At 36.4% G+C, this 21,240-nt stretch overlaps 3 protein-coding genes across 3 annotated transcripts; 1 reads left to right on the top strand and 2 right to left on the bottom strand.

Moving 5' to 3' along the window:
- Positions 1-415: 415 nt before the first annotated feature.
- Positions 416-1,129, bottom strand: LOC145566077 (putative F-box/kelch-repeat protein At5g24040). Its single transcript, XM_081625621.1, has one exon. The coding sequence runs from the start codon at positions 1,127-1,129 to the stop codon at positions 416-418; it is 714 nt and encodes a 237-aa protein (XP_081481747.1).
- A 7,642-nt stretch (positions 1,130-8,771) lies between these two features.
- Positions 8,772-12,904, top strand: LOC145566076 (uncharacterized). The gene is made up of 5 exons (XM_081625620.1): positions 8,772-10,422; positions 11,222-11,662; positions 11,735-12,018; positions 12,076-12,168; positions 12,815-12,904. Exons 1-5 carry the CDS (start codon positions 8,772-8,774, stop codon positions 12,902-12,904), a joined length of 2,559 nt encoding a protein of 852 aa, XP_081481746.1.
- A 2,776-nt stretch (positions 12,905-15,680) lies between these two features.
- Positions 15,681-17,302, bottom strand: LOC145568272 (F-box protein At2g17036-like). The gene has a single exon (XM_081627701.1). The coding sequence runs from the start codon at positions 17,276-17,278 to the stop codon at positions 16,019-16,021; it is 1,260 nt and encodes a 419-aa protein (XP_081483827.1). The 5' UTR covers positions 17,279-17,302; the 3' UTR covers positions 15,681-16,018.
- Between the last annotated feature and the right edge of the window lie 3,938 nt (positions 17,303-21,240).

Below are 21,240 nucleotides of genomic sequence, written 5' to 3'. Positions count from 1 at the left end.
GGATTTGCTCAAACTACCTATGCAGCTGATCCAGAGAGGCCAGATCGAGCCACTGCCTAGTGAACAAAAAGAAGTACACCAATAAATTTGCCAAAGAACTTTAGTTAAAGTAAAGATGATACATATATGTAGCTCAAGTGATTAATTTGTATACCAATTCCTCATTGAAAATTTGAAATTTTACAAAAAGTTGAATAACACCTTTATAAATCATGCTAATATTAGTGGCAAGGTTTCAAACGTCACTCACACTCAGAGAAAACAAATCACCTCAGTCACATTTGACTGTCACACAAGTAAAATATATATCATGCTAGACGTTTATTCACCAAGTAGCACATACATAAGCATTTGATACATATCATACCTCGGAGTTGAAGAATTGAGTGAGTATCACTCTGATCAAGTTTGAACTTCAAGGCAAAGGAAAATCTGGATAGAACCATGCTGAAGGTGGCCATAATATGTCAGAATATCCAAGAAAGGCTGATATTGGCTTAGCACCACCATCCTCAAAGTGGAATACGGTAACTCTCAACTCCTTCCTAGCTCCATTGATAATAGGCTCGCTATATGCTCTTCCTTCACCATACAAGGGGAAGGAATCATCTAAGAACAATATGCAATTTCCTCTAAAACCCGGAAAATCAGCTACTGATGCAAAGAAGCAACAATCAACACCCACAAACAGTATTCTATTATCTCCAATGCCAACAATTGGATCCAATTTACAATTAACTTCATCCAGCATATAGACTTTAAACTGTACCTTTTCACCACAATAGATAACCCTCTCAATTACATACAACACCCCAGAAGAATCCACCACCAATCGCTTCCTCCTATTGCTGTCACACCCACTAGAAATCATATCATTCGTGATACATTCCATCTTCAATGTCTGTTGAAAATGCACCCCTTTTGCCCATTCTAAATCATAATGGACAACATAAACTCTCCCCATTCGATCAATAGCATAAACCAGCCCCTTCAAATTCACAATGTCATCAAATTTCGAGGTTCCGTTAAAAGCTAGAAACCCCCAATCCGATCTCCTGGACAACCTCACCCACCCAACACGACCATGTTCAAACCCAATCAAAGCAGTGTGGGTTCCATTTTTGTGCATAAAAAAACCCTAGAAAATTAAATTGGGGATTTTGATTGAAACTAAATGAGGGTGCTTTTTCTAACGACGCCGTTTTGTGTCCAAATGGTTCAGCTGTATTTGTTGACACGCTCTTCCAGTCTTCCAATATCCCATCATTCCAATCGTATCCCCCATTCCAAAACCCCCATTGACCGCTCTATATATACTTTCGTATACGTACACTGCAGCATACTCATTTCTCCTCCTCAAGAAACCCAAACTTTGAATGGCTTCCTTCATCATTTTTCCTCTTCAACTTCTCTTTCGCCTCCGAAACAAACTTCACCACCTCTGTGACTTCCTCCATTGCAATCAACTTCACCACCTTCAACCATTGAATCAACTTCACCACCTTCCAACCTTAAAATCAACTTCACCACCACCCTAACTTCCGCCACCAGCCACCACCACTGTAACTTCCGCCACTGAAATCAACTTCACCACCTACAACACCACTCCAACCGCCTCTTGCGTCGCACCTCCAAGAACCAACTCTATTCAACCCAGCTGACAATCTTGCTTATGGCACCTCCATTTCCCCGCAGAAGATGGCGCCAACCACTCCGCCGGACTCACTCTTCCGCATTTCCTCTCAGATTTAAGTGACAATCTTCCTGGTCAGATTGACACATCTGTTTCAATCCCGGACAAAACTACACTCTACTTCCTTCTCATCGGGTACCCCGCAGATTTACTATTGAAGGTGTTCCGAAGCGGCATCCGTTGAACTGTGGTTGGTCGCCAATTGGTCTATTAAGCAACATTATCTTTTCCAACGAATTCATGGGGCTTCTGAGTATTTCTTTGATGATCGTAATCGTGTTCCAATTACGTCGATTTCTTGTTTAATTGGGATCAACATGCAGTTAGTATATTGGACATTTCCTTACTGTAATATTTTAGAATTCATTGATTTAATGTTGTAGACTGTAGAGTATTAATTCCTGTAGTAGATAGATTTGAAGTATTGAACATTATCTTGAGAGACATTATCTTGTCTGTTACCGTTACGGTGTTTCAAAAATCAATCGAATATATAGCTATTTTTTAGTTTGATTTGGTCAAGAATTCGTATTATAATTTCATATAGTTTGATCACATTCTGTTTTGTGTGACTTTGAAATTTGAATGGGGTAATGGAATGTGGCGAGCTCGGCTTCCAGGAAGCTGCAGGTAAGTTGGGCTTTGATTCTTAGTATGCTTGCTAAGAATCTGTGATATTACTGCTATTTGCCAAGTTTTTTTGACATGTATCTTGTAAATTCTCAGTGCTGTTGACATGGTCTAGATGTTGTGTTTGAGGGTTAATTGTTCATAATCTAGCAGAGTATTAATTCTCGTAAGTAGATGAGATTTAATCTTTAGCATCTCAGAGGCAACTTTGTTGTTGCTTGTGCTTGTGTGTTGCAAATTTTGAAGTGGAATATATACCTATTTTCAAATTTCATCTTTAGCATCTCAGGGTTAATTGTGTTTGATTAGTTTCTGTGTTTGTTTGAATGTGGTGATAAAAAAGAAGTGATTCAACAGATAATTAGTATGGTTTGATAGGCATACCAAGCAAACATTACTGAGAATTTAACTAGTACTGAATCAGTAGCTGATATATCACACAGTCGAACTATTCGTGTTTATGATATGTTGGAGAACTTGTTTGCATAGGTGTTGATGTCAACCGACACTTCACTGCTGCTTGTTTGCATAGTTTAACGTATAGATCAATAGTGTGTTGGGTTTAAGGGGATGCTGGTTCTGTTTATGTTAATTTGGGGTATGCTAGTTGAAATATTTTGCAGAGTGTACTAGTGTAGTAGTAGTTTGAATGATTCCAATAGTATCAATTGAAAATATACATTTTTTGTAAGTAGAAAAGTTATTTGACTCAATATGTTGAACATAATGCATGCTTACAAGATTATCAACCTTGGATGATAAACAAACATTAGAGAAGTAACAACACTAACAGGCTCCCCAAAATCAGCTATTTACATTATCCACAATCAAGGGCACACTAACAAGTAATTAATCAGTTTAGTTTTTGGAAGAACAGTACAAGAGCTAAAAGCCATGGAATTACATGCATGATTTAAATGACCTTCAGCTTTCGAGTAAAGTTATACTTACAAAAATTCTTGCCAGCGCGCTGAACATAGAGGTAATAGACAATTGAGAAGCAAAGGATCGTAATTAGCAGTCATTCAAACTAAGTGCTCCCTATAACCAATAAACCATATCAATCCTCAAGTTCATTCAGATTTGCTAGAAGCCTTCCTTTGTTAGTTCGATCATTATGACATTTTGTTTTCTTGTCTTTTAATTGTGATCTGCCCTTTTGAATCACATTAGAACTCTGCTTTATTACCCTATGTCCTTGCGCATTTTAGAGCCTTACAATCTAAGGAGCTAACCAGCTTATGTTTATTAAACAAGGGCATCCGTATGTAAGTAGTAAGTTTAGGAACTATTCAAGAGCTTTTTGGAGGTGCTATACAAAATCATGGATGAGAACTATACTAATATGGCAAGGGACTCTAAAGCAACTAGAAGGTCAATAGTATGTATATTAGTTTCATTTTTGTGTTCAGTTTATTCACCTTTCTCATTTTTAATTGATGACTCTGATAATTTGGTAGCTGGGGTTTATTTTGGATGGTTGATTATTGAGGAACTCTGGGTTAATTTTGCTAGCATTGAGTAATTTAGTGTATTCATTTGTTTGTTGTTAATGGAGCCTGGAAGCAATCCCCGAATCAGAGTTTTCTGCTAGTGTTATCTAGTAATGACAAATAGGTTACATTGAAGACCTGAAATTCAGTGTGTATTTGTCAGAAAGTTTAAGTAAGACATTACTTCATTTGTACAATAATATAATTATAAACTTTGGATCAGAGATTATCAATGGCCATGATTTCATCTCTGCATATGTGGGTATTTTTCTGGTTGCAATTGCACTTGCACTTGCACTTGCACTTGCTTAGCATTGTGAAAGGTAACTTAGTTCTATAACATGTCTAATCTGGTCAAAGAAGATGAATAAGGAAAGGGAAAAGATGAGTAGTATATTTGGGGCTACCATTCTTTTAAAAATAATCCAAAAGTGTGATTATTATGGGCAGACGCCCCTAAAATGGGATTATTCCGAGTATATATAAACTCAATGAGAAGATATGAATCTGTCACGTGTCATCATGACTAGGTAGATGATGTGGCACCATGTCATAGTTGGACTCCAAGAGTTTAGTTTTTGGATTTCCTCACTTAATTTCTTGAGTAATTCTTATAACCCTCAATTTAAGAGGATATTTAAGGTGATTAACCATTGCCATTATTCTTTTGATAAGTAACTCTTATAACCCTTCATTTAAGAGGATGTTTAAGGTGATGATTTACCTCCCTTGATGCTTCAGATTTTTCTTCTATGTTCTTTCATGTTTTTCTACAAATAGAAGAACCTTATTTTTTCCGGGTTTTTACACTTGATTGAAAAAAAAAAAAACACAATAGTTTAAACACATTCTCCATTGGGCATAAGTTACTTGACTCAATCCATCCACCCAAAAGTGTCTTAGTGCGGAGTCGTATGTTAACCTTAAGGAACATACAATTGAGCACCTTGGTTGTGTCGAAATTCATTTTCAAGTTAGTTATTTGCATCACGACACACCGATATTATTCCATTATTTGTGAGATTATCTTTTTGATCTTACTTAAATATTTTTATACTATTTGTACTAGACTTGCTATATGACCTTTATTTATAACAAATGTAACTAATTTAATATTTTTTTTTTAATTTGTAGGAAAAAACTGCCACTATTTATCCCAACTTTGCTCTGTTTGTTATTAATAATTCTAACTTTTATTTATTTTCTATCACTCCCAATTTTGTACCCTATTAATTTTTATCACCCCCAAGTGACTTGAAACCGGTTGAAGTGGTAAACCTTGCTAACTTGGTATTACTTGTACACATGCCGCAATCTGATTGAATAAAAAGTTAAAAAAATAATTTTTTTAAAAAAAAACAAAACCACCCAACGACAGCCCGCAGCCAGCCAACCCCCTTCCCTCGATGCATCGGTCACCGCCCAGAACCTTTTCCTTTCCCCCTAATTTGCAACAAAAATTTTAAAATTGGTGGTCTTTTACAACATTTTTTTTAAAAAGGTGGTTATATACAAAAAAAAAAAAAAAAAAAAAAAAAAAAAAAAAAAAAAAAAAAAGATTTAAAAGGTGGTTCTTTGGAAAAACACAATTTTTTTTTTTTATCTTTCCAACAAGTAAATTCAAATATTAGGAAGAATATTTTTCAAAATTAAATAATAGTATGAGTATCAGTTACTTAAATGGCACTAATGACATTTTTCTTCCTAAAGTACTCTTTTATATAATTTGTTGCAAAATCAATTAATTATTTAATAATATAATATTAATAAAATTATTTTTTAAATTCTTAATTCATGCATCACACGAGTACTAATCTAGTTACATAAATAAAGCTTGCAAATGAAAATTCTTATAAATATATAACACCGTTTCTCAAATTTGTAATTGTTGGATTTCAGGAAAACTCCTCAATCTTGAGTGTGTACTATTGATCAATAGAGTTTTATAAGACTCGTAATCCTAGTACGCTAAGGATACAAAATATATAAAAAATATTATTTAATATGCGACAAATATTATCATATCTCTAATATCTATCACACTCCCTCAGTCATAGCGGGAGGACGTCGTACGCTAAGACTGGATCTAAAATCCAAAAATAAGTCTCGTGGTAGGCCTTTTGTGAAAATGTCCGCAAACTGATAGAATAATGTATACCAACTATGTTTGATTATGCACTAACTACCTCATGTGGTGTGGTGGTTTCATCAGTCGATGGACTTATGAATAATAACTAGTCTTTTGGCCCGTTCAATGCACGGGTTATAACTTAGGTTATTTTATATATGTATGTATGTTTTTCAATAGTTGAAACTACGAAGTTATTGTTTCATGACTATTAAGGTGATTGAACCCGTGAAAACTGAAAACTTATAAGGAAAAAAAAAAAGAATAAAAAAAAAGAGTGAGGATGGAATTGTGGAAGAAGGTGAAGGACTTTTGTTGGTATATTGTATATATACATGAATATTGTGGGATATGAAATGACATATTAGTTTAAGCTTAAGTATTTAAAGTTTAAGAGATAAAAGACTATTTTTATAATACTTCATATGTTTATGTAATGTATACTAATTAATTCAACTTTATTTATTATTGTGGAAATGAAACACTTCATTTTGTCCAAGTTACGGATAACATAAAGAGTTTAACATTATGTAATACATTTAATTTATTTTTAATATTAAAAAGGTAAGGGAAATGACATGTGGCATATGAGTGAGTTGTGAGGACATGTGGCAATGTGGCATATGAGTAAGTTGTGAGAGCATGTGGGTATATGAATGATTGTGGTTTGTGTTTTTAAATACTAATAAAGTATAGAAGTATAGATATAGATTTGCTAACTAAAAGAGTGAGAGGAATTTAGTGTATTAGGATTACATTAGTTGATGAAAAAAAAATAATAATAATTTACAATTCTGGCGGTAAAATTGAGTCAACGAAAAATAAAAATAAGCATCCTTCTGGGCTTCTGGCGGTAAAACTAAGTCAACAATTGCAGCTGAACCATTTGGACTAAAACGGCGTCGTTAGAAAAATCACCCTCATTTATTTCAATCAAAATCCCCAATTTAATTTTCTAGGGTTTTTTTTTTGGGTACAAAAATGGAACCCCAGAAATCCAATTTGTCGGAGCTTTGCCTTGAACTCCTCTTAGAAATCGCCGATCATCTCGAAACAAGAACCAACGTCTACAATTTCAGAGCAGCTTGCAAGAATTGGCATGATTTTCGTGACCTTCAATTCACAATTCTCACTTTGTGTTTCTTGATTACACTTTTTTATTTTTCATAAAGATTGTAATTTAAGTAATACGAAGTTAAAAAGTATAAGGTTTAATGAATGGAAAGATGACATTACCCTCTAGATTTGTTTGTTTTGTTGATCTATTTGATTAACTTGTATTTATTTATGTAGCCCGTCATATATTGTAGAGTTATGTTATTGCATTTTTAAGGGGTCATCTTATAAGAAAAATAAATCAAAGTAATTTATAACTAGTAAACACTAAATAGAACATATGCTGTGTTTAAAATAATAACAAAATACTAATAATACAAATAATGTATCTTACTAACTATGTTTAAAATAATAACAAACACTAAATCAATACTTGTAGAATAACAAGAGCTAATTTTCCAACACATTATCTTTGGAATCCTATTATCTTCCAACACACAAAAATAACAGTAGAATTAATTACGGATACAATTGCGTTTGATCCTTCTACGGCCAAATCTCAATTTTTTGTGGAAAGCCTTCGATGGCTTCCTTGATTTCATTTTAGAAGATCGGCTAGAAGACAAAGACGACAAGTTGCAAATCAGAGGTATTGTGATCATTGCAGCCGTAGCTGGCACCGCTATTTCTGTATCATAAAAAAAAAAAAGTATAAATTAAAGGATAATCAATAAATAGAAATTTGGTATAAAGTAATGACAACTGACAAGGGTAGGGAAAGATATACATACCAATTATCATCGCAAAAGTTTTGTTAAGTCTTCTTACGTAATTCAAACATGGGTCATCATCATATTCAAAATCCTGAAAATGCAATATAATTTTAACAAATTTATGAGTTCATCATCAACAACACAAATAGAGTATTATTAGCTTTGAGATCAAATGATCTCATTTCAGACCAAATAAAACCTTTTACGTGTTTTCTTTAAATATCTCTTAGAGAATATACCTAACATTATTTTAGTTGTTCGATTTTTAATCAACAATACAAAAGGAAATTACTCTTACCACCAAAACGCTCTCTCTCTTCGTTGAAAAAAGAACGATCATTGCTATATATGACAACACCAAATATAATCTCAAGAACTTTGTTTGGCTTTGTCTACGACCTTCAAAACATGAATTAAGCAATAATCAATAAATAAACCATTGAATATATAGGCATAGAAACATGTCACAATATCAAGATTATATATGTTTAAAATTAGAGATAAGCATATTAACCTAATTCTCCAACCGAAATAGCGAGAAAAGTGAGAATAATGGGTAAGAACACATCAAAACCATAACCATATCGTATGAAATATTTGAGACTTGTGCATACTTGAAAGATTATCTGCAAGACCAGATCGAGATTTATGTTAGGAAACAACCTAAATGAAAGGGAAGACCATAGTTCACATATAGATAAATAATATTCTCATAAAATAAAAACAAACAACTAGATTAGTGTTCACAATACGGAGTACGATTATACAGAGACGATGTTTTTGATATTGTTAGGGCCTGTTATTGTGTATGGTGTATAGTTATCGGGCCTATCTCATGAGCCCTAATCTTAGGTTGTATATATACTCTTCTCTACACTCTAATGAAACGACGGAAAAATCTTTTCGTGACATGGTATCGGAGCCTCTAAACTCTAATCACTAACACCCTAAATTTCTGATTTTTTTTTTCTCTACTCTACTTCTCTATTCGATTGATCATGGAAGATGGAAAGCTTGATCCTTCCTCTCCCTTTTACCTTGGTTCCGGCGATCAACCAGGGAATTTGATTACCCATGTCGTGTTGAAGGGTGACAATTACCTTGCTTGGTCTCGGGCTATCACTTTATCCTTGAAATCGAGGCGAAAATACAGTTTCATCGATGGCACTATCTCTAAACCTCCTGAGAAGAAAAAATTGCTTGATTGGGAGACAGTTAACTCTATGTTGATTTCTTGGATTTTGCGGGCTGTCGACCCCAAAATCGCAGCCTCCATACCCTACTTTGATGAAGCTCGACGGCTTTGGGACTATCTTGAGAAGCGATATTGTGAGGCCAGTGGACCTCGTTTGCAACAATTAAGGGCTGCTATTACACATTGCAAGCAATCCCCTGCTATGTCTGTCGAGGACTATTACAGTAAATTGGTGGGATACTTTGATGATCTCTTGCGCCTCAAGCCACCTCATGGCTGTGAGTGTGGTTCTTGTTCATGTGGTGTGGCTGCAAAGTATGAAAAAGACAGGGAGGAGGAGATTCTACATCAGTTTTTGGTCAGCATTGATGATGCGAAATACGGTGTTGTGCGTACCAATCTACTCTCACAACAGCCCCCAGCCACGCTTGAACGAGCATATCAAGCCCTCCTCCAAGAAGAACGATCTAGGAGCAATGCTCTCACTAAATCACCTGCGGCCAGAGATGATGCGCAAGTGTTTGCTCTACCCTCTAATGAACGAAAGCAATTTCAATCCTCTGCTCGTGTTGATAAATCGAAATTATACTGCTCGCATTGTAAACGCTCGGGCCACGAAAATTCAGGCTGTTTTATGCTCCATGGATATCCGGATTGGTGGCTCGAATGCTACGGAAAGAAAGGGGGGACTGCTTCGGGTTCCTCTGCCGTGGCTGCATCTGGCAGCAGGGCGGCTCTGCAACCTCCTGCTCGTGTGGCTGGTCCTGTCAGACCACCTGTGCATGCCAATGCTGTGGGCAGTAGTGGTGGTGATTCCTCTTCGTCAGCCGATCTTTTGGCATTGCAACCAGAACATGTCCGTATTTTATTAAATATGGCTTATAGTCAGCACGAATGGATGAGTGGTGAGTTTTGTTCCTTATCTTGGATTATTGATACTGGCGCCTCTCATCATGTTACCGGTGATGAGTCTTGTTTACTAGATGAGCAATCGATCTTACCTTGCCCCGTTGGTCTTCCGGACGGTGCACAAGCATTAGCAACAAAGGAGGGTCGAGTGTCTCTTGCTGATGGCATTATACTTGAGCGTGTTCTATTTGTTCCGAAATTAAATTGCAACTTAATTTCGGTCTCTAAATTGATTGATGATTCTCATTGTTTTGTCAAATTCACTAATTCTTTATGTGCTATACAGGACCAACACTCGGGGAGCCTGATTGGAGCCGGTGAACGATTGGATGGACTCTATTATTTCCGGCGTATTCCCAAAGTATGTGCGGTGACGGATCCGAAAGTTTCTACATTCGAGCTATGGCATCGTCGTATGGGTCATCCGTCGGATAAAATTGTCAAGTTAGTTCCCGCTGTTAGTGTTAGTTCGAGTAGCAAATCTTTGAATAAAGCATGTGATATTTGTCCACAAGCAAAACAAACTCGGGATAGTTTTCCCAATAGTGATAATAGGGGGCTAGCCGTATTTTTGAATTGATACATTGTGATTTGTGGGGGCCATATAAGACGCCGTCTACTTGTGGTGCTCATTATTTCTTGACTATTGTTGATGATTTTTCAAGAGGTGTTTGGGTTTATTTATTGAATGATAAAACTGAAGTTTATTCTTCCTTTCTCTCTTTTTTTGCTATGGTTAAATGTCAATTTGATGTTACTGTTAAATATGTGCGGAGTGATAATGGTACGGAGTTCAAACACTTAATTCCATATTTCAATGACAATGGCATTTTATTCCAAACTTTTTGTGTTGGTACACCTCAGCAAAATGGTAGGGTAGAGCGAAAACATCAACATATATTAAATGTGAGTCGAGCCTTAATGTTTCAAGGGAATCTACCGATCATTTTTTGGAGAGAATGTGTTTTGGGGGCGGTTTATTTGATTAATCGTACTCCTTCTACCTTGCTAGCCAATAAAACCCCATATGAAATTCTTTTTGGCAAAGAACCTGATTTTGATGCTTTGAGAGTGTTTGGTTGTCTATGTTTTGTCCATAATCAAAGAGCTAAAGGTGACAAATTTGCACCTAGAAGTAGGAAGTGTGTGTTTGTGGGATATCCCCGTGGGAAAAAGGGGTGGAAAGTGTATGACTTGGAAACGGGTGATATTTTTGTTTCGCGTGATGTTAAATTTTTTGAGCATGAATTCCCATTTGTGCGTGATACTGAAGTTGGCGAAACTAATGTAGAGGTTGTGTCTAATGATAATGTTGGGGTTGATGTGGATTTCTTGGATGATTAGAACATATTTTGGAGTTGAGTGAAAGTTCTCTTACACATGATCATACCCCACATTCCTCTCTTGATCCTACTGCACTCCCTAATGCTGCCCCTAACATCGATGCTACTGCATCTAACGCTGCTGCCACTCACATTCCTGCTGCCCCTACATCTGCCGTGTCTACCTCGGAGGTGGCTGCCACTGGCAGACTGGACCGCAGCCCACTCGCGGCGCCCAGGTCTGATCGGAACACCTCCATGGTTAATTCTGCCCCTACGGACAGTGCCTCGGTTAGCAGCTCCTTGGCTGATCCGAGTCACTCTTCTTCACACTTTACTGCCTTGGGTCGTGCTCAAAGGGAAAGGCGACCTCCGGCTTGGCATCGGGATTACGTCGCACATACTTTGTCTCTTCCGGGTCCATTCATTTCTCCAAGTTCACCGTCTTCTCCAAGCTCCTCAGGTACTCCCTATCCTTTAGCACACTTTGTGAATTGTGATAAATTTTCTGTGCGACACTATGTGTTTATTGCAGCTATTGATAAGATGGTTGAGCCTCGTAATTTCAAGGAGGCGATGCAAGATGAGGGATGGAAAGACGCAATGCAAAAAGAAATTGATGCATTGGAAAATAATGGCACATGGGTAATGGAAAAATTACCTCCGGGCAAGAAAGCTCTTGGGTGTAGATGGGTTTACAAGGTCAAGCTTAATTCTGACGGCACAATAGAGCGATTGAAGGCTCGTCTCGTTATTTTTGGTAATCATAAAGTTGAGGGTATCGATTATAACGAGACTTTTGCTCCTGTTGCTAAAATGGTAATTGTTCGTGCTTTTCTTGCTGTGGCTGCTGCAAAGAATTGGGAATTGCATCAGATGGATGTCCACAATGCATTCCTTCACGGCGATCTTGATGAGGAGGTTTATATGAAACCTCCCCCTGGTTTTCATGGCACTCAACCTAGTATGGTGTGTCGTCTTCTGAAGTCGTTGTATGGTCTTCGACAAGCACCTCGGTGTTGGTATTCTAAATTGGCCGCCTCTCTGAAAAGGTACGGATTTGTGCAATCGTACTCTGACTATTCTCTTTTTGCTCTGCAATCTCGGTCTATTCAACTTAGTGTTCTGGTGTATGTTGATGATTTGATAATTTCCGGTAATGATTCTTCTGCGATTTCAACATTTAAGACATACTTGAGTGACTGTTTTTATATGAAAGATTTGGGTGTTTTGAAGTATTTTCTTGGTGTTGAGGTTGCTCGTAGTTCGGAAGGCATATTTTTATGTCAACGGAAATATACACTTGACATTATTGCAGAGTCTGGTTTGCTAGGTGCTCGTCCGGCAGGTACTCCTATTGAGCAGAATCATACTCTGACGAAATCAGAGTCCTTTTTCTTTTCTGATCCAGAGCAATATCGACGGCTTGTGGGTCGTCTGATTTATTTGTCTTTTACTAGATCGGATTTGGCATACACGGTGCATATTTTGTCTCAATTTATGCAACACCCGCGACAGGACCATTTGGAAGTGGCTCTTCGTATAGTGCGGTACTTGAAGGGATGTCCAGGTCAGGGAATCCTTTTGAGTTCAGATTGTGATTTCCATATTACAGGTTGGTGTGATTCAGATTGGGCAGGTTGTCCCTTGTCGCGCCGTTCTATCTCTGGCTGGTTGGTGTTTCTCCTATATCTTGGAAGACTAAGAAACAGGACAATGTGGCCAAGTCTTCTTTAGAGGCCGAATTCCGCTTAATGTTTAAAACTACTGATGAGTTGAAATGGTTAAAGGCCCTTCTTCTGAGTTTGGGTGTTTCGCATCCCCGTGCTATGAGTTTGTTTTGTGATAATCAATCTGCTTTGTATATTGCGAAGAATCCGGTTTTCCATGAGCGTACCAAGCACATTGAGGTGGATTGTTATTATCTTCGTGATGCGATTCAGGATGGTATCATTAGTCCATCTTATGTGAAGACAACGGACCAATTATCGGATATATTCACCAAGGCTTTGAGCAAAAGTCAATTCATGTATTTACTTGGCAAGTTGGGCATTTGTGATTTGCATGCTCCAACTTGAGGGGGGGTGTTAGGGCCTATTATTGTGTATGGTGTATAGTTATCGGGCCTATCTCATGAGCCCTAATCTTAGGTTGTATATATACTCTTCTCTACACTCTAATGAAACGACGGAAAAATCTTTTCGTGACAGATATAATAATAATAATAACAATATTTAATTTTTTGGAGTAAAATTCAAGATTAACAGAGTTCAATATTAATTCCTTAATGTTCTCAAAAAAAAAAAAAAAAAAAAAATTAATACCTGAAAAATGAAATAGATTCCAAGTTCATTCTTCATCTGCGTCACTTTTTTGGCAATGATACCTTCTAATGAAACTAAAAGTTGAAAATAAAACGCGAAAAAGTTAAAAAGAAATCCATTAAAAGATTAAAAAAATATCATAAAAGTGAGTGGTAGAAAACTAGAAAGATGGCATACCGGTCGATCTCTCTTCCTGAGAACCCATCTCTTGAGAACACATCTTCAACAAACCTCAACTATGAATAACAGAAGAGATCGTATTCAAAGCTTTTCAATGTATATATGTTTAATGTCAGATTCTATGTGTTGAGAATTTATGGTGTTGAGAATCTTGAGATCCTATATATTTATACTTTTTGTAATTTGTAATCCTAATTGTATTGTACAACTACTCATAAACTTTGATAAACGTTAGGATTCTTTGTTTTCATAGGATTTCTTATTTATTTTACATGTTGGGTTTTTGGATAATTCTAACTTCTAAATCATATAAAAAAAATATAAGATATTTATTTTTAGGATCTCGTAGAATATATGATTATTATCTTGTAAACTACTCTACGACTCTATATAAAGAGGTCGTTTTCATGGTATAATTAGACTCAGGTGGAATAAGTCAAAAAGACTTATCTCCTCCCTACTACCAAGGCCCCCGTACTCAAGAGATCTAGGAAAGTTGTATATTTTTCTACCTCTTTAATTATATATTACAGGTTTGAAATTTTATGATTTAAAATATATTCCTGGCATTCTCAAACTAAAAAAAAACTTAGAGCGATTTCATATTTGATAAAACTCGTCGAATAAACTAAAATCATATCAATAAATTAATTTCAAAAATTCAATTTTTTTTTTTTAAATTCACTACATCCTCAAAACGTCTAACATCACCGTGTCGTAAATTCTTAATATATGCCCATTTTTTTATGCCTCAAAATCGGCTAATCAGCTAGAGTCCCATCAATATACGACACAATAGCAGTACAACCATCACCTTCATTGCTACAATTGTCACACTGTTTATTATCTCCGGCAAAACATCGATGAGGTTGCAAGCAAGCATACTCATGTCTATAAAGCTTACTACCAAAACTCGAAACTTAGAAACGTCCAGACACTTCAGGATATTATGGGGCAACCCTCAAATAGCAATACGAGAAAGGGGCTGTCTGATACAGAGCTTACCTTTGTTATACTCCTCAACACTGCACAACCACAGAGGGAGATTCAATACCACAACTGATCAAACCGGAAAAACAGAATTACAGAAGTTGCTACTAAAGCTATGTGAGCCTCGAGATATTGCTTGTCAAAATGTTTGGGAGCAGGCATATGGGCAGAGAATTTGAAGGGTGGGAAAGGACATGATATGTATTTTGGCGAGAACACATAGAGTGGTGGATAGATACCATGTTTTAAAGACTGCTTGAAATCGAAATGACGTCTTCCTTCTGTTTTTCAACAGACTTGTGATTAGTGACTAAATATCCGGTAATACATACGTCCATAAATAATTATGACAGTCCATCTGCACCTTTGCATATAGGTTATGCGTTTTCTGTAAGTGCTTCAATTAGATGAAAATTGAAAGTTATTCGGTATTTGTGTATAATAATACAGAATTCCAAGTAACCTTTGCATTCTCAAACTGTTAATTCTACATGTTAGGTTATAGAGTAATATGATACGGAGTATTGATAATACTCATCAAAAATCAATCTAAGATATCCTTTATCTGCACGTTTTAGGTTATAGAAACATTTGATATTGCTTTGTGTAAGACACCCCTTCTTACACTTTATTGCTACTGCAATTATATTGGGAAAATAAATTCAATTCAAAATTTTAAGAAAACATTGGATTAAGGAGGGAGCTCGAACCTTGGGCTTTAGCGTAGAAACGGAGCAAAACAATGATGATGAAATTGAATATCAGAATAGTCAAAGGCAGGGGAAGGTTGAAAGTATGAAAAGATAGCATAAGTACTACATAATTGGTATAGATCTATTTTACTAGAAATTCCCAACTTTTACTTTTTCTTCTTTTGAAGAAATCCATAGCTATTACTTCCTGTAGCCTGTATATGATCAAATAAGTTCTCTGATTAAAAAAAAAGATGTAAATAAATTAAGTACACCAATAAATTTGCCAAAGAACTTTAGTTAAAGATGATACATATATATATATAGCTCAAGAGATTAATTTATATACCAATTCCTCATTGAAAATTTGAAATTTTACAAAAAGTTAAATAGCACCTTTCTAATCATGCTAATATTAGTGGCAAGGTTAAACATTCACAACAACTTCGAACGTCACTCACACTCAGAGAAAACAAATCACCTCAGTCACATTTGACTGTCTCACATGTAAAATATATATCATGCTAGACGTTTATTCAGCAAGTAGCACATACATATGCATTTGATACTATCATATCTTGGAGTTGAAGAATTGAGTGTTTACTCAGTACTCACTCTGATCAAGTTTGAACTTCAAGGCCGAGACAAATCTGGATAGAACCATGCTGAAGGTGGCCATAATATGTCAGAATATCCAGGAAAGGCTGATATTGGCTTAGCATCACCGTCCTCAAAGTGGAATACGGTAACTCTCAACTCCTTCCTAGCTCCATTGATAATAGGCTCGCTATATGCTCTTCCTTCACCATACAAGGGGAAGGAATCATCTAAGAACAATATGCAATTTCCTCTAAAACCCGGAAAATCAGCTACTGATGCAAAGAAGCAACAATCAACACCCACAAACAGTATTCTATTATCTCCAATGCCAACAATTGCATCCAATTTACAATTAACTTCATCCAGCATATAGACTTTAAACTGTACCTTTTCACCACAATAGATAACCCTCTCAATTACATACAACACCCCAGAAGAATCCACCACCAATCGCTTCCTCCTATTGCTGTCACACCCACTAGAAATCATATCATTCGTGATACATTCCATCTTCAATGTCTGTTGAAAATGCACCCCTTTTGCCCATTCTAAATCATAATGGACAACATAAACTCTCCCCATTCGATCAATAGCATAAACCAGCCCCTTCAAATTCACAATGTCATCAAATTTCGAGGTTCCGTTAAAAGCTAGAAACCCCCAATCCGATCTCCTGGACAACCTCACCCACCCAACACGACCGTGTTCAAACCAAACCAAAGCAGTGTAATCCATAATCGACAAAGGCTCAAAACAAGCAGGATTTCCAAACAAAACCAATTTATAATCATAACTCAAACTACCACCATTCAAACGCTCCATACCCGATGATCTTAAACGGTACCCATTACCAATAACAGAGACATGAAAATCAAACAAATTCAAAGAACTGGGAATTTGAACATTTGCTGGAAAATTACCAGAAGCTCTAATTCTAGATAAAGGGAGTTGAATACTGAGCTTACCTCGGCGGAATTCTTCGACAGTAAGAAGCCAAGGTTTAGAAGATTCTGGAATGTTCCGAGGTCGGATCAAACACACAGCGTAGGCGATCAGATGGTGGAGGTTCCCACTAGATATAGTAGAGAAGAAGTCGGAATCAAAGGCCCAGAATCTGTGAGGGAAAAGAGGAGAGAGAAAAGGGAGATTTCGCGGGATTTTAGAGAGAGAATCATGCCAATTCTTGCAAGCTGCTCTGAAATTGTAGACGTTGGTTCTTGTTTCGAGACGATCGGCGATTTCTAAGAGGAGTTCAGGGCAAAAATCCAACCAATTGGATTTATGGGGTTCCATTTTTGTACCAAAAATAAAACCCTAGAAAATTAAATTGGGGATTTTGATTGAAACTAAATGAAGGTGCTTTTTCTAACGACACCGTTTTTAGTACAAGTGGTTCAGCTGCCTTTGTTGACTAAGCTTTTGACTCCGGTTAAACTTTTTTTGTTGACTTAGCTTTTGACTCCGTTTGGCCGTTTTACACCAAATGGTTCAGCTGACAACCTCTTCACTTTCTCATATGAGCATAAAGTATCTCATTCATAGAACTTGTTCTCTTCAACTTATTTCAGATATACTTATTACTTATTCCTTAATAAATTAAGATCAGATCACTCCAGACCAGACCAGAAAGATTCAGATCAGACCTTAAAAAATTCAAACCAAAGCTACTTGTTTCAGGTGAAGAGAACAAGTCCATAATCTCATATAGTCATATGATGTATTGAGCCAAAGTAAACTAGACAAGTTTCAATGTCGATGAATTTTGTAATTAATAAGGCAGGATCTTTACCAATTGGATAAACTTGTATTTAACGACAGACAGGGCGGTGGACGATGGTGACCGAAATTCAACCGAGTGGCCTGAATGTAATTCTATAGGCGCATTTAGCCTTTCCCATTTATTCTGCTTCTCACTCAGCTAATAAACCTTAGAAAGAGCCCACATCATTTTTTGTAATTCTAAGAACCAAGTAGACTACACCATATGATTCAACAAGAAGTTTCTTTCGATACTCTAGAATCTAGATAGTGATACACTTCTATTGGCTCTACACCTCTTGCCACTTTTCTTCATCCTTGTCCTTGCAATAGATACCTCCAACGCTATCAAGTTCACAAATCCTGCCCTTAAAATTCACTACATCCTCAATACGACTAACATCATCATCGTAAGTTCTTGATATAGGCCCCCTTTTTATGCCTCAAATCAGCTAGGCAGCTAGCTAGATTTCCATCATTATACAATGCGATAGCAGTACAGCCATCACCTTCGTTGCAAATAGGATCCTCAAAGAAAACCCCACTTTGCTACAATTGCCATACTGTTTATTATCTCCGGCAAAACATCAATGGGCCGGGGTTGCAAGCATACTTGAGTGTACAATTGTATAAACCTTACTACTTCTCGAAACTTAGAAACATCTAGATACTTAAGGATATCATGGGGCAACCCTCAAATAGCAATACAAGAAAGGGGCTGTCTGAGACAGAGCTTACCTTTGTTATACTCCTAAGCAGTCAACACTGCACAACCACAGAGGGGAATTCAATTTGCTTAAAATAAAATAAAAAATAAAAAATAAAAAAAAAGGGAGATTCAATACCACAACTGATCAAACCAGAAAAACAGGAGCTGCAATGAGCTTCGAGATATTGCTTGTTTAAACGTCTGGGAGCAGGCATATGGGCAGAGAAATTGAAGGGGATGAAAGAAGATAATATGAATTTTGGCAAGAACATAGAGAGTGATGGATAGATACCGTGCTTTAAAGGCTGCTCAAAATCGAATGACGTCTTCTCTGTTTTTCAACAGATATATAAATTGTGACTAAAAAGAAATGCGCCATAATTTCCCTTTTCCATAACATCTATAAACCATCTCAAGTTTTTGATGTTAGTGAAAGAATTCTCCCATCTATTCTACTGCATGAGCACACCATCAGTAGATACCAGAACCAAAACCCCTTGCAGTAAGTCAGTAATCCACTTCTTAAAGTCCACAAAAATTTGAAGCCACACCACTAGTCAAAGAGAACCAGCTAGGCCAGCACAGTTTGTCCATCAACTAAAACTTCAATCCCAATTCCCAAGGGCCTACTGTCAGTCACAACATTAGCAATGGCACCAATCCACAGCCATTCAAACTTTCTAAAGAACGCTGGATTGGAGCCTTCTAATAGACTTCCTAGTTTTTTTGCACCAGGCCGTGGCTCTTCTGCTCGAGTAATTTGAGCAACTCCAAAACCCATGTCAACCTCCAAATTTCTTGTCAATACAAGATAGGTAGCTTTATGTTAAGCCCTTGATGGGCAGCACACACCATTGAATCCATACTCCTGCTTCTGCTTTTCCGCACAGAAGCACCTAAGGGCTAAGGCCTAAGGCCTAAGTGTACTATTTGGCAAATAGTATTTGCGTTCTTCACCAAATTCCATCAATTTCATTTGCAGGATTTGAAAAAAAACTAATGAATAGATCAATCAACAAATTGCTATGGCAGTGGTAGCATTTTGCTGCGGCTGTAACAACTTAATCTTTACATAAAAAAAATAATAATAAATTTTTATAAAAATAAAAAATAACTGAACACAGCAGATGGTCAAAAAAAATTCTAAATAAAATTAAAATTTGTGCTTAAGTGAACCAAATAAAAGAAAGATGATAATGCTTTAGAGATACATCCATCTAACTGAATGTAAGTGATTAAAAGAAGGTAACTGACGTATACAACTAAACAATAAAGACAATATAATAGTAGTCCCAGATATACTACTCATCTTTTCCCTTTCCTTTTTCATCTAAACACCTTCACAGTGCAAGGCAGAGCTTGAACAATAATGTTGAGCTTGGCCTGAGTGCAAACTTCTAATTACAGGAATATGACCACATATGCAGAGATGAAAGCATGCCCGACGAATAATCTCTTATCTCATCCAAAATTCTAATTACGGTGCATATGCAGAGATGAGTATATTATATATTGTGCATATGAAGTAATTTCTTTCCTCAACATTCTGACAAATTCACACTATAACAATGAATTTTAAATCTTCAAAGTCATTAAATTAGCCCACTAACTAACCTGCAAATTTACCTAATGCTAGCTAAATTAGCCCAGAGTTCCTCAATAACCAATTCAACCATCCAAAATAAACCCCAGCAACCAAGTTTTCACAGAATCATCAAATAAAAATGAGACAGGTAAAGAAACTGAGCACGATAATCTCTAAAATGAAATGAAACTAATATGCATACTATTGACCTTCTAGTTGCTTTAGAGTCCTTGGCCAAATCAGTATAGTACTCATCCTTGATTCTTTATAGCACCACCAACAAATTCTTGAATGATTTTCTTAACTTGACTTGCTAAGCTACTACTGATGGTGCTTATTCGATGAACGTAAGCTGGTTGGCTCCTAAGATCGTAATGCTCCAAAATGTGCAAGGACATGGCTGATAAAGCAAAGTTCTAATGTGATTGAAAAGAGATCACAATTAAAAGATAAGAAAACAAAGCGTCTTAATGAACCACCAGGATTGAACTGATTAAGCACCTTTGCTTCTTAATTGTCTATTACCTCTATGTTAGGAAAGCTTACAAGAACTTTTGTGAGCATAACTTTACTCAAAAACTAAAGGTGATTTAATCATGCATGTAATTCCATAGCTTTTAGCTATTGTTCTTCCAAAAACTGATTAATTACTTGTTTAGAGTGCGCCCTTGATTGTGAATAATGTAAATACTGCTGATTTCGGGGCCTTGTTAGTGTTGTTACTTCTCTAATGTTTGGTTATTATACAGGGGTGATAATCGTGTAAGCATGCATTATGTTCAATATATTGAGTCAAATAACTTCTCTACTCACAATAAAATGATTATTTTCCATTGAACCTATTGGAAACATTCAAACTCCTACTACACTAAAACACTCTACAAAGCATTCAATATTTCAATTAGCATACCTTAATTTTAACATAAACAGAACCAACATCCCCTTAAACCCAAGTACCCAACACCCTATTGAAATCTCAATTACACTCCTCCAGCAGTGAAGTGTAGGCTGATATCAACACCTATACAAAACAGGTTCTCCGATATATCATGTCCACGAATAGTTCGACTCTGTGATATATCAGCTATTGATTCAGGACTAGTTTAATTCTCAGTAATGTTTGCTTGGTATGCCTATCAAACCATACTAATTGATCTGTTGAATCACTTCTTTTTTATCACCACATTCAAACTCACACAGAAA

Source organism: Chenopodium album, chromosome 11 (genome assembly GCF_948465745.1).
Source record: "Chenopodium album chromosome 11, dcCheAlbu1.1, whole genome shotgun sequence".
NCBI classification, from domain to species: Eukaryota; Viridiplantae; Streptophyta; class Magnoliopsida; order Caryophyllales; family Amaranthaceae; genus Chenopodium; species Chenopodium album.
Note: the sequence above shows the minus strand (reverse complement) of the source record. Positions and strands in the feature narration are given on the sequence as shown.